General features: G+C 44.1%; 1 protein-coding gene across 1 annotated transcript in view; it reads right to left on the bottom strand.

Moving 5' to 3' along the window:
* Positions 1-14,369, bottom strand: part of usp53a (ubiquitin specific peptidase 53a) — a gene marked incomplete at its 5' end in the record, with an annotated part of 34,769 nt that overhangs the window by 14,019 nt on the left and 6,381 nt on the right. Inside the window, 7 exons of the mRNA XM_080547850.1 lie at positions 4,882-5,028; positions 7,387-7,566; positions 9,127-9,295; positions 11,415-11,564; positions 13,373-13,519; positions 13,754-13,838; positions 14,249-14,331. Of these exons, the coding sequence (XP_080403976.1) occupies positions 4,882-5,028; positions 7,387-7,566; positions 9,127-9,295; positions 11,415-11,564; positions 13,373-13,519; positions 13,754-13,838; positions 14,249-14,331 (961 nt within the window). The remainder of the gene's footprint in view (positions 1-4,881; positions 5,029-7,386; positions 7,567-9,126; positions 9,296-11,414; positions 11,565-13,372; positions 13,520-13,753; positions 13,839-14,248; positions 14,332-14,369) is intronic.

Raw genomic sequence — 14,369 nt, 5'->3', positions numbered from 1 at the left:
ATAAGCATAAAATGAATATGAAAGCAGGGGAAAACAGTAAAAAGAAAAAGGTAAAGATAAAATACAATAGAATAAAAAAATAAAGAATAAAGTGAAACAATGTACAACCTCTGCCTTAACGGCTTAGTAACCACTATTCATCTTCTCATCAGTAGAATACCTTTCCCTATCCATGTCATCTCCCTACCTTACACAGTCTGTCTGTACTACTCACTGGCTTTCCACCAGCGCCTCAAACATCCGTTAGTTAGATCTGATGGAAATGTATAGAGTTTCAGAGTTTTATGAGAGACCATTCGAGACCACTAAATCACAATTAAAAAAAACAACAACACAAAGCACATAGTCCAACAGATTCCTCTGGTATTTTTAAGTGATCAAAAAAAATGCAGTTTCTTCAACAGAAAGGACTATATCAACTTGTCTAGTGGTTTAAAAGCTACTCTACTATAGCTCTTAGATTGTCATGAGACAACAAATTCATTGTAAGACACTATTAACACAATATGACCTTAATTTAACCATTACTCCCAAGGTAAGTTGTCTAAAAATATGTCATTGGCAACAACGACTTGGGGAAGAGTTGCAGTGGAGAGGAGATGAATGAGTCCATTGAAAGCAGGGAGAGATTGTGATTCGGTGCCCATGATGAGTGTCAGATTGGGAATTTAGCTAGGGCACCAATATGCCTATTCTTGGGACCATGGGTTAAACATGATGTCAAAATTGTCCCAAAAACAACTGGGCCATGTTGACAACTGACTCTCAGACCAAAGACGGGTGGTGTGGAGAAGGAGTGCGGGTTACATGAATCATTCAAAACAACCTTTCTGGGCGGATACAACTAGGAAATTCACATGTTCTGCAGGGCAATGCTGATTCTGACATTACACTTAGATAGATAGATAGATAGATAGATAGATAGATAGTGAGAAGAGATAGCCGGTGGAATTTGTTCTCGGTACAGCGTTTTATTCTCTGCAGCACACAAATGACAAAAAGGAAGTGCACAATAGACAACATCAGACAAAAAATAAAATAAATAGACAACAACAGACAATCATGGTATGCATGTCGGTCATGACAGTGAGGAGGGGGCTAGAGGGAGGCGTTCAGAGTCCTGATGGCTATGGGGAAAAAGCTGTTGGTGAAGCAGCGAACTTGGGCTGGCATAGCATTCATCCTGTGGACTCTGCTGCCAAATGCCAATGTAGCATGTCAGGTTGCCAAGAGCCGCAACTCTGACCTTGAATGCCACCCCCCGACCTGAGACACAACACTCAGTGAAGAGACAACATGGGAGTGGGGTGGGGGGGGGGGATGAAGGGGTTGGATACAGTAGTTTTATCGCAGGGACGTCTGGCAGACAATAGGAAGGCGTTAGATAATGGAAGCCTGGAGCCTGTGTTTCTCCTTGGTGTCTGGCCAGAGAGTAGCAACCTCACACAGTAGTGACGCCTGTGCAGACATTAATGACGGAGGGTGGCTGGGGCTTTGTGTGTGTGTGTGTGTGTCTTTGACTGCAAGCATACACAGATTCCCTGCTGGCTGTCCATGACCCCCTTGATCTGAGTCTGTGGCCTGGAGTTGTGTATGATTTTGGGGGCAGAGTGTGTGTGTGTGTGTGTGTGTGTGTGTGTGTGTCTTTTTCAAGGACGCAGTGAGTCATGCTGGCTATTTTCATAAAACATGGTTGGACATCTCTACTAGACGACAGTCCGGTCATATGTTAGGCTACTTCAGACACACACACCAGTTCTATTTAGTTGATTGTAAAATGTAGTATGTATATTGTGGTATGTAGATCCGCCTTCCCTTGTTATGGTTGTGATGTTTTCAATGTTTTCAATTGGCAATGTGTGTTGTTGTTTGTCTCTTGTCTGTCTGTGTTTTGTCATGGTTGTGTCTCTTATTGTTTTGCTGTTATTATGTAATGTGTATTGTACATGTACATTACTGTGTATTATGTAGTGTTATGTTTAGGACCCCCTCGAAAACGAGATGGCACATCTCAAGGGGCTTTATCCTAATAAAAGAAATGTACACATACAGTACTGACTCAGGAATGTTATCGTCATGTATGTATGTGACAAACACATTTTTAAAAACGGTGTCGGTGTCTAGGGTGATTTTCAAACGGGGGCGCAAGCAGAGTAGCAGGAAGCGTGACCTGAGGTTTGAGCCTCATTTGTGCTCTCGGACCATTTTCAAAAGTGACGACATGTGTCGACGACGATACTATATTTACACCTCACGCCTGCGTTTTTTCACAAAGACATATGCACAGGGTAGGTTGTGGTGTACCATACTTGGGGGGGGGAATTACATTTCAATTGCTTTATTGCCAGAACATAGAACAATACACTGGGGGAAAATAAGTATTTAACACATCAACAATTCTTTAATTCGACATATTTCTATTGCAGCTATTCACATGAAATTTAGACCAGACATTGGTTTTTAACTCAATAAAACTACACAGCTAAAGGAATTGTAACACTCAAATCGGAAAAAAAAATAAAATATGTGCAATAAAGGGCAGACGAGCCAAAAATCGATTTCCATTGGCGACTGTTCTGAATCAACATTTTTGATTAAGCTCGATTAAGATTTCGTCATCTCTGGAGTTATGTTTTATCGAAATCTTTCATGCAGTGAAATTTGCTTTTTGGTTTTGAGAGTCGCCAATCTGCCAACCTTGCAATCGTTAGACGCCGGCTCTACCTCCTGCGCCACAGCTTTAGCGTCTTCGTTTTATGTTCTCTGGCTAGGTAACTCCTGTGGGCCTGACAACACTAAATAATGAAAAAAAGCGCAGGTCATTGAACGCATAGAGGAATGTCCCAAAAGGGAGGCATGAATCGTGAAATATATGCGTTATCAATGATTTTTCACTGTCTGTCGCTCGATAATCTTGGTCCGGTCCCTCTTGCGTACGGCATTGGTGTCCAACATTAGCCAACAGACCGAGTGAATGGAGTGTATTAGATGAAGTGAATGGAGTGTATTAGATGAAACATAAAGAGGCTAATATACAGCGTGTGGTGCGATTTAATTACATAAATGACACGGGTCATACATAATCTACTGCAGGCCGTCTAAACCGTGTCTCAGGTGTGCATAATGAATTATGTTATACAACACTACCTCAGCACTTTAGATGTATCCTAGAGAGATGAAGTTGCTGTGAGAAGGGATTCTGCTGACAGCTCATGTGATGAGAATTAAATCAGTTTCGAACATAACTTAGACTTTTGAAATGGTGTGTGTGTGTGTGCACTTTTGTGTGTGTGTGTGTGTGTGTGTGTGTGTGTGTACGCTAGACAGTCAGTGAGCCTGTGCAATCAAAGCGTGTGTGAATTTAGGGGGGGGCAGCTGAATGTAGACATTGACACAGTGCCACAGCAGATTAAACCTCCGGGTCACAAACCAAACTTTCCCAACCTGAGCCAAAATGGCAACTTTCTAATTTGTTGTCTTTTTTTTTTGAAAGTATCCAGTTGCTCTGGAGTCTGCTGTTAGCAGAGTGCTAGGCTAGCCGAGGCACGAGTGGCACTGGGCTAGATTTATACCACTTACATTAACTGCAGTGTCACCCCCCAGGTCTAACCATTTATCATGAAAGTGACGCTAGCCTGCTAGCCTACTGCATTCAATCATAATGGGACGTGAGCCTGGTGCTAACAGGATTGCTGCAGTGGGGGGGGGGGGGGGGGGTTCCATTTTGGTTCCTAGCCCCATTCCAAATCCCCCTGTTGTGGATTTAAATGAGAATCTCAGTATAATATTTATTAATATTTATCGAGTTGGACCCAGCCTACTGAAGGTAGACATTACTCTACTGCACTCGTCACAAACAACAGGACAGATGTAGGCTAAGCAACATGGTAGAGGACTTAAACCTATTTTTATAACTTCTACCTATCAGCAACATGGATCTGGGCCTGTCCGCTCAGTGGTGAGAGACTGTGCGTTGGTGTACGTTACAGGGAGGGGGAACCACAGGGTCTGATTAGAAGGGAGGGATGAAGACAGGCTTGGATAGACGTCAGCAGCACTTAATCCCCCCCTCCTGACACATCGCTCCACATCCGCAGGTTACGTAAGGGCCAGTGTAGTGGAAGGCTAGCCTTTTGCTCTGGTAAAGCCGAGCGGTCTGTTTTGTATGCATGCGTGTGTTTGTTTATTACCGGGGTTGCGCGAACGGTATTGAGCACTAGAGTTATCTTGTCTTTCTTTGTACGTGTGTGTGTGTGTGTGTGTGTGTGTTTGGCTCGTTTTCTCTGCTTGTTTGTTCAGATACAAACAAAATACATAAACATGTGAATACCAAAACATTATCTGACAGAAGTGCAGGGGTGCCAATATTTTCATATCTAAAGCGTTTATTTGTTTATTTAAACGGATCCCCATTAACCATCACCATAGTGGGGACTATTCTTCCTGGGGTCCACATGAAAACACAGACAGACAGTCAAACATAACACAATCAATCAACAAAGGAATAATTAGTGAACAGCATTCACTTATAAAAGTGACTAAACTAAAGTGGCATACCTCGGTACTGTGTGTGTGTGTGTGTGTGTGTGTGTGTATGGACAAGCTGTGTGTGTGTATAACGATGAATTGAGAATCAAGGACCCCAATTGAAATAAGCCAGTGGCTTTCTTGGGTTTTTATCCTGTTAGTTGACCTTGTATGTAATATGTACTTTCATGTACCTACTTCTGCAAATCTTCTAATAAAGTTTTCAATCAATCAATCAATGTGTGTGTGTCTGTGTGCGTGTGTGTTTATGTGTGTGTGCGTGCACCTGTGCATGTGCGTATGTGTCTGTGGAGGGCCTGTGTGTGTGTGTGTGTGTGTGTGTGTGGGGCATACCTCGGTACCGTGACTCCGCTGGTCTCCGCTGGCCCCTCTCGTAGTCTCTCCTGGACTGGTGCTGCATCCCCCTGACCTCCCCCGCTCTCTGGGCCACCTCTCTGGACAGGTCCCTGATACGGCTCTTGGGATCGACGGGCATCTTCACTGTAGGAGAACACAGGAAAGAAGAGACTCTTATCTGTGCTGTGTTCCAAGCTCAATCACTAAAGAATGACATAAAAAATGACAAACCTACAGAACGATCATTCATGATCACATGGGTCCTCTCCCCAACCAACTCCTATAACCCCCACCCCCCCCCACCCCCCCAAGTCATTGTACAGTGCTGAGTGTGTAAGGGGGAAACTTTAGGGCCGATCAATGTGCTGATGTATGCTGAACCACTATGCTTTCTGCTGTGTGTGGAGAAACGCACTGAGGTGGAACCACAGCCACGCAGAAGCCATTTGTCTCCTCTCAGTCTTATCTGTGCAGCCTCGTCTCCCAGAAAGAATGGGAAAAGCCAAAGTGGACAAATAGAGAAGGACATTCACTACGAGTCGAGACACGAGAGAAGGTCATTTTCTGCTCACTGTCCCACGTGTGGACAACTGTCCCATGCATCTCAGGATTGTGTTTCATGGTTTAATTAACGTCATGTTCTCACATGAAAGTCTGAATCATGACCACGAGCAAGTGGATGAGATTGCAACATTGTTGCATGAATTAGTTCTCTGATTTGCGTTCTCACAGCCCTTTATGTAAACAAAGTAACATACGCGATCGAAGCAACAGACGTGGTAGTTGATTGGTCAGAAAAATTAAAAATTGCTTATCCAGATCAACACGCATGCGCTTTAAATTGAATTCAATAACAATTTTTAAAAAATGGTATTCATGGCAGTGTTTCCCATACATAGACAACACCATAGTGTGTTTTGTCCCACCATAGTCTCATTTAAAGTTGTTGTTTTTTTGCAAATATTTCAACGCTGCTCACAGAAAAAGTTCGAGCAAGTTTGCGGAAAGGCGCTAGGACGTCCGTCCGCCCCCCCCCCCACACACACACACACACACTGCTAGTCGACAAATCTGTTCCGGCCTTTTTTTTCTTTTTAAATACGTGGTCCACCCGCCACAGGTCTCAGACAATGAATGACGTCAGACTCTCGTCCTGTTCCACACTCAATAGTAATAATAAGTATTAATAATTACTGAACTACATATATTAATATTATGCTTGTGTATTGTGTACATAGTCTTTCTGTGCATGATTAATACAAAAACAACAACTAATAGTGCAACATTAAATCTGTCCGTTAATTCGATAATTATACGATTCTGATGCATTGAACAATTTGGAACCGGTTCTCAACTGGAACTAGTTCTCGATTCCCATGCCTAGATATTTCATTGCTCACATGGAGAGAAATTACGAGAATGAATCGGTTTCCCACAAGGTTGACTTGACTTCTATTTTCAGTCCAAGCACTTTGGAGTGGCTTTACTGTTCTCAAAGCTCTGAGCGACCGGTAACATTGTCCAGTTACCTGGACGACAAGAAAACAAATCAAACCGTTTTGATCTGCGGGCTTTAACTGAAGTATAACAGCAAAGAGGACAGAAACAAGAACAGACTTAACAGCATACTGTATAATAATAACAAAGGAATGTGTTATAATAACAGAAGAGTCGTGACCCCACCATCTGCCCCTTAGGGCCTTGCCTTGACCCTGCTCCCTGGCTGTCCTCTCCTGCCTTTGCCAATATACCTGGAACTATTCTGCATGTGTGTCCGTGTGTTCTCTCTCTCTCTCTTTCGTCTCTTTCGCCTCTTTCGCCTCTTTTACCTTCTCCTCCTCCTCCTCCCATAGCTCTTCCTTCTGTCCAAGTAACCACTCAGTGTCATCACTCCCCTCTCTCTACCCAGAGAGAAACTGTATCCCCAGGGTACAGACAAAGTCAGTTGGTCTAGGAGGGAGCGAAATTATCTAATTATATGTCCCTATCCCTTAATCTCTCACTTCACTTCCCTCCTCTCTCTCTACAAAGCCATCGCCCTTTGGCCTCTCTACTAGTAGCCAACTTCTATCTAATATCCCGTCTCTCTCTCTTCCTCTGAACCTCTTCATCTTCACTTTGGGAATACCCTCTTCTTTCGTAGAAGACACATACTTACACACCTCCCGGTCTTTCCATAGCTGCACTCTTCCTTTTCTCTCGTCGTATCTCTTCCATTCAATAAATTGTAAAATGGTAAGTGGACTGACTTATATGGCGCATTATTCCAAAGCGCTTTACAACGGCCTCTCATTCACCCATTCACACACCAATGGCGGCAAGCTACCATGCAAGGCGCCGGCCCGTCTGTGTTACCATAATATTCCATCATGTTTTCTCTCTGTTTTAGAGTCCGAGCCCAGGGCGTCCCTAAACCGATAGTAGTTTGGTGCGTGTTTGAATAAATTGACTATGACAATCTCTGGTAATACCAATTATTTCTCCTATTTCCCTTCCTCTCACCATTCCTTCCATTACTCCTCTTCTCCTCCTCTCTCGTATCTGGTCCCCGGCCCCCGCTGGTCTGGGCGCTGCCCCTGCTGAAGGTTGAAGAGGCCAAGGGTTTGAAGCTGCCAGGGCCCAGCAGGGCATCCAGGTTCTCTCGCGTAAGGTCCAGTTTCTTGGGGCCAGGAGGTGGAGATTCTGAGTAGACAAGAAGATAAGTGGGAGGATGTTACCATCTGGGGTTGTGTTGTAGAACCTCCTTACTTGCGAAGAACCAGGGTTGATGTTTTGTGTCAATTCACACACACACAAAAAAGTATGGATATTTTGGATGGATTTTATTTAAAAACGGAATTTCCGAGATCCAAGTTCCGACACCGAATATTCAATACCATCCCAATAATTTACATTCAGACGACTGAAATGAAATTGAAACAAAGACGGAAATAGTGAACAATCAGCACTGTAATAGAGCAATGAACCAATATCCATTTTTATAAGAAAGGTATTATCACAAATTAAATTGACGATTTTCGTCTTTCGTCTCAAGATTCATTTCAGCCTGTCTGCAATGCTGAGTGCTGTTACCGTGACGACCTGGGGCATGGCCGGTTCAGTGGGTTAGAGGAGAATCATTAAGGGTGATAACCCCCAAACAAATCCAGAGGTTATTAATCCACAGCAGAAATGTTGAGCTGTTGTCACCAACAACTTCTTGTTGCCAATGGCGACGAGCATAATGCTCTGTTTTAACATCACAAACAGGAAAAATAAGTTTCTTCATTAGACCTCGTTTTCAAATTCAAATTAAGTTACGATAAGTAAGTTTGCTTGCAACATCTAATGAAATGATGCATAGAAGCAACACAAACAAAGACTCCTCAAAGGATGCTGATAGGTAGCATTGAAGCATAAAGGTAGGATTTGAAGGATTTTGGAAACAGATTGAATGTGCTGGGGCTTGAAGTTCATAAAGAGTGAGACATCGCGTGGCCTGGGGTGGTTCAGTGGTCTAGCACCGCGGTCTACAGTACAGACATATGCCCATGTCGGCATGGGTTCGAATCCGGCCCATGCCCTGCTGACATGTCCTCTCTCCCTTCTTTTCCTACTTTCCTGTCTGTCTTCACTGTATCTGTCCAATAAAATGAAAAATATGAGTGGGACTGCCCCACTCAGAAAAATAACTTTTAAAAAAAGAAAAAGAGTGAGACATTGCAGTCATCCATCTGATTGTAAAAAATAATAAAAATGGCAGTTGAGTGGGATTTGGCCTAGGGTGCATTTCAGGAATGGAAAGTTCAAACCCCAGTCAAACCGCTGGCAACACTAACTGCCATTACTTCCGATTGGCTGGCGTTGGGAGAGCCACTTTGCAGCACTTATTTTAGGACCCACCTCAGGCTCCAAATTTCCTGTCTCGACTTAAATATAGAACCCACTTTTTAAGCATGAATTAAAGGGAAAGATGAATTATAAGCGTGTTGTTCCCATGAATTGTCTTCATTACGGCGTAAGGATCTGCAGTTTTAGAAAAGGGGTGATACGGTTTCTGTCTTATTTCCCTCTAGGGATGATTCCAAAACACAAACCTCGACCAAGACTCATGTGGTCTCAAGACCATCAAATCAAGAAATGTCTGTCAGATTGTACCGACAATGATTGTAGAACAAAAGGGGCCGTTACGTGTTCCATGACCCAAAAAGCAAATACAACGTCTTTCCAACGGCTCCATGACTTGAGTCTGATGTCTCGTACCTGGCTCCTCTTCGATGATGGGGGTCTTGTAGTGGGAATTTCCTCTGTCCTGATGTGAAGTGTTGTCTGCAGAGATCGCACTCCCGTCTGGGTTGGAGTAGAAGAGGAGGAGGGGCTGAAAGTGACCTTTGATACATTTGGTGACCACGTCTTTCCACCTGGACCCAATCTAGAACAAGAGGACATAAGAGACAAGGAAATCAATACACCTCACACACAAAGTTGAAAGACAGATATCATTTGGCATTTTCCCAATAGTAACAAAAAACTAGGAAAAAAGTCACGTACGGCATCGAAACATGTTCTCATTTCATTAACTTTAAGTATTTTCATATGCCAAATGTGTCATTTAATGCCAGCCAATAAACATCACAACTTTTAGAGCTACTGTAGTCCTTCCTTTATCAGCAGCTGCTAAAATATACAGGAAATGTTGGGGCTCCAAACCGCAATGCAACTTTCAACCACTCTTTGCAAAGATACACTTAAAACATGTGTATGACAGCAAATGGTTGGTGCACTAAGGCATTGGAGGTTGTCGAAACACTACTCTACTATTTATTATAATTTAGGGGCCAGGCATTGACAAATTATTCCAAAATCACTGCCCTCAAAACCTTTGGTGTTTCGACCAGAAAAAGTACAATTGGATTCAGACATGAGATCAACTGTTCAGAGAGGACAGTAGACACTCACAAACAACTGTGTAGGGAGGTATTTCTCGACACAGCCCTCTTTTGTCTGGAATCTTGAGTGAATATTACGCACTGAGGCTCGCAATCACATTAGCTAAGCTGGGCTAAGTGTGTGCGTCTCTACAAAGGCCACAAAGGCAGACTGGAGGCTAACAGATGCTAGTGTGCTCCTTAATTAACCAAATGAGGGGGGGGGGGGGAGCAGAAGGTAAGAGGTTGAGAGGGAGAAAGAGAAAGACAGAGAAAAATACAGAGGAGGAAGAGAAGACATAATATTATGGAGGGTTAAAGAAGGACAGAAAGATGGAAGAGGGAAAGGGAGAGCAGGCAGGGGAAAAGGTCAAACCAGGGTTCCCACACCTTCTGAAACATCACATTCAAGCACCTTTCAAGGACTTTCAAGACTCAGTTCCCTCAAATTCAAGGACCCAACACGGCATAGTTTGAGACAGATCTAGATGAGAATTTATATAATAGGAACTACCGCTCACAGACAACAAAAAGATTGAAAAAATTAAAAAGAGAGGCTTGAGTGTGTGAACACTAGATGGTCTCTTGCCTTCTCTACCACAGCACAGCAAAACAATATATTGTAAAATATGTGTCAAGTTAAGCAATACAGAGACTTGTTTACTAGTTGACGAGTAAACCATTTTACTTTTTAAGTAAAACATTTTTGGATATATATATTTGTAGCATTTTTTTAGCACTTTCATATTTTTCAAGCACTTCAATGACCCATGTCTATTTTCAAAAACTTTTAAGACCTTGATTATTTTCCCTCAAATTCACAAACTTTCAAGGATTTCAAGGACCCGTGGGAACTCTGTCAAACAAATAAAGAGTTGAGGAAGAGGGAGAAAAAGATGAGGAGGTTTTGTTACAGAGGAGGAGAGAGAGAGAGAGGAGGAGAGACACATCAGGACCTGATTTGAACCTCAACCACCAGTGTAATCCTCCAATTACCAGGCCACTCCTGCCCAGAGATCTACCGCCCCCCCTCCGTCCCCTCAAAAATCTATCCACATTGAATAAACTATTGTTTTGGCGGATGCCTCCGATCCCCTGACAAAGGTTAATGAAAGCACTGAACTACTGCCTCAACTGCTTATTGATAAAAGCATAATATAATAGAGAAAAAATAATAATAATTCAATCTATATTTGTCTGCTCCGTTCTTGGTGTGGGGGGCAGAGGGGGGAAAGAGAGCCATACATTTCATCAGTAATTCAATTTAATTCATTCAACATATCAATAGTTTAATGGACCTATCGCTAAGCCACGCCCCCTTTGAAAACTCGGACAAACAAACAACGCTTCACTGACAGTGACTGACCGACCGACCGTGACTGAATGACATTCAATGACTTACAATGGCGGGAGTTGGCAAATGTAAGTAATAGACATGTTTTTTTTTAAAGATGACAAGAATATTTAGCCTAGAAGCTTTTCACCGTCAGATATTAGCGAGTTGTTTGTCCGAGTTTTCTGCCTGTAGTGACTTTTGCTGTGATATGATTGGACAATTTCTATTTTGGGGCGTGGCTTAGCGACAGGTCCGTTCTGGGGACTGATCTTTGTTGAGCCCCTCACCTCTTTCACGGTGGCGTCGTCGAAGAAGACCCATTTGGAGGACTTGGTGTGGAAGGCGAAGGCACAGTAGTGGCGGCTGGAGTAGCAGATCATCGCCACCAGGAGCAGCTCGCCCTTCTTGGCGTGTTCGTCTGTGACCTGGTAGAACAGCTGCAGACAGACGGACACGTTTGGGTTATTAACTTAGGCCTGGACTACACGTGTATGGATATTTTTCATATTTTTGTACAATTGGGCTTCTCAACCATACGAACACAGCGCTTTCACTCACATAAACGGAGATTTCTCTAAACTGCTAAAAAAAAGTGAAGAAATAAAAAAATATCCGATTGAGTGGATCAGTGTGGTTATGTTAAACAGAGCTGGTGTCGGTGTCAAGCCGTTCACACATTCATAGCCATATACGTGTAGTCCAGGCCTTAGTATTGGATCTCTAGTCAAAGCAACAACGGTGGCAAAGAACCTCGATTGTAATAGAGATGTGATCTCTGATGATCAATAAAAAGACGCACATGCACATGCACGCGTAAACACACGCTCACGCGTGCACGCGCACACACAACACACACACGCACACACACACACACGCTCACACGCACACTCACACACACTGTATTGATTGCTTCCGGAATATGCTACAATAGGGTCTTAAAGATCTTTAAGTTAGATACACTTCTACACTTGATTGGCCCGAAAAAACACCAAGCTTGTTTTTCCTCTTTTTTGCATCTCTCTCTCTGTTCCACTTCTGCAGTTACGACTCCCACAAGTTTGAAAAGGCCGCTGGGAGCAGCGGTTGTGAAACAAGCCGCTTGTTTCTCCCGCCTGCCTTTCCTGAAAGGCCGGTTCTCGACTTGGCTATCTTGAGACAATGGATTCCAAAGCGAGGGGGAGGCTTTCTTTAACACCCAACAACAGTCACATGAAAAAGTACAAGTATGAATCAAGGCCTTTGTGGTGGTGCCTTGTGGGGGAACTGTTAGACTAATCCAGAGCAGGAATGCAAAGGAGGGGCGACCGGGGGGGAGAGAGAGAGGGGTAAGAGGAGTCTGTCCAAGAAGTGTTCTTCATGGAGATGTTGTGAAATAAGTTGGATGTGTTTTTGTTGTCTAGCTTTGTTGCGATGTTGTTGGAGATGTTCTTGGCATAGTTAGACATAGTTAGACATAGCTAGACACAGGGCCACTATCGGTCAAAGGGTGGAATGTTACGGGTGGATACGTTTTTAAAAAATAACAAAACACACATACACATGCACACAAAATGCCCTTTCGCCCATGGCACTAGGAGGGGCTTGACACAAACTGACCCTATCCAGCAGACCCTGACCCTGACCCTTCCAGCAGACCCTGACCCTTCCAGCAGACCCTGACCCTTCCAGCAGGCACGTGTTGATCAGTGGCGCAGGCCAACTGGGCATCAGGCACTGGTGGCTTATGCAACACCCTGACTTACAGAGGGATAAAGCCACACTTTATTCTGAAAATGTGTGTGTGTGTGTGTGTGTGTGTGTATATATATTATTGCTGTCAATCGATAAAAAAATGTTAGCAAGTTAATCACAATAATAGGCTGTGATTAATCATGATTGTATTTTTAGGGGGAGATAAAACAAAAACGTGTGTGGTGTAGGAATAAAGAAACACATGGAAAATTAGTCAACAAGTTATGGTTTCCAGATTAAGCTGTTAACATTGACAGCCCTAATATATATATATATATATACATATATGCATCAAAATAAACTGGGCCCAACACACAACGGCAAGACATGAGAGGTGTCGTCTGCTGTGGAGAACCTCCGACACACAAACAAAACAGTTAAACGAGCCGAGCCGACGCAGAACAACTGTGCTTAAAGGGTTCGTTACTCTGGGCCGAGGCGGACATGTTGTTTAAGTGCGAGGTATGAGGCGTCTCGTGTGCTTTTTTTGGCCATGACGGCCTGTCGTTCTTACCCCGGAGAGGTTGAGGTGCGGCCCTAGGGAGCGGATGACGTCCTCGGTGAGGTCCGACTGGTCAGAGTCCCAGACGAAGCCGATAGTGACGATCTCCGGGGAGTTCATGAGGACCCTGCGGATCTTGATCCTCTGACCACAGTTACTCTGACAGCAGAGGAGAGAGAGGGTAGAGACAGAGGAGAGAGAGGGGGGAGAGACAGAGGAGAGAGAGAGAGGGAAGAGACAGAGGAGAGAGAGGGAAGAGACAGAGGAGAGAGAGAGAAGAGATAGTGAATTGATGATTTACTTGCTTAGTCAAATGTATTGATTGTAAGTCTCTTTGGAATAAGACGTCTGCTAAAGACGTAAATGTGATGAGGCAACAGCGCAGATGCTTACCGGACAGTTGCGGAGGTCCCCGATGGTGCTCGCCGCTTGCAGAAGCTCCCCGAAAGACTCATCCCGCCTCTGATAAACCTGTTGGCTGGGGAAGTCAGAGACAGAGTGAGGGTGAGGGGGGGTGTGTGTGTGTGTGCGAGTGTGCGAGTGAGTGAGTGAGTGAGTGTGTGTGTGTGTGTGTGTGTGTGTGTGTGTGTGTGTGGGTGTGTGTGTGTGTGGGTGTGTGTGTGTGTGTGTGTGGGTGGGTGAGTGAGTGAGTGTGTGGGTGTGTGAGTTGGTGGGTGTGTGGGTGGGTGAGTGAGTGAGTGAGTGAGTGAGTGAGTGAGTGAGTGAGTGTGTGTGTGTGACAGAGGGGGGCTATGTAGATTTAAAAGAAGAGGAACAGGTATTGAAATAGAAAAGTGGTGGTGGTAATGGCCTGAGTGGATCGGGAAATCGGAAATTTTTCTGGGTGACATGTTTGCGTGATGTCATCAAAACGTGTGTATTGCTTACCAGAGTGCAGTGGTGGAGACGTAATGCACAAGCTCAGTGAAGGGCAGGGGGTCAGAGGACGCCCCACAGCTACGACACACAGACTGCGGGAGAGAGGGGAGGACACGTCAACAAACACAAA

Source organism: Nansenia antarctica (assembly GCF_963989245.1).
Source record: "Nansenia antarctica genome assembly, chromosome: 17".
NCBI lineage: Eukaryota > Metazoa > Chordata > Actinopteri > Argentiniformes > Microstomatidae > Nansenia > Nansenia antarctica.
Note: the sequence above shows the minus strand (reverse complement) of the source record. Positions and strands in the feature narration are given on the sequence as shown.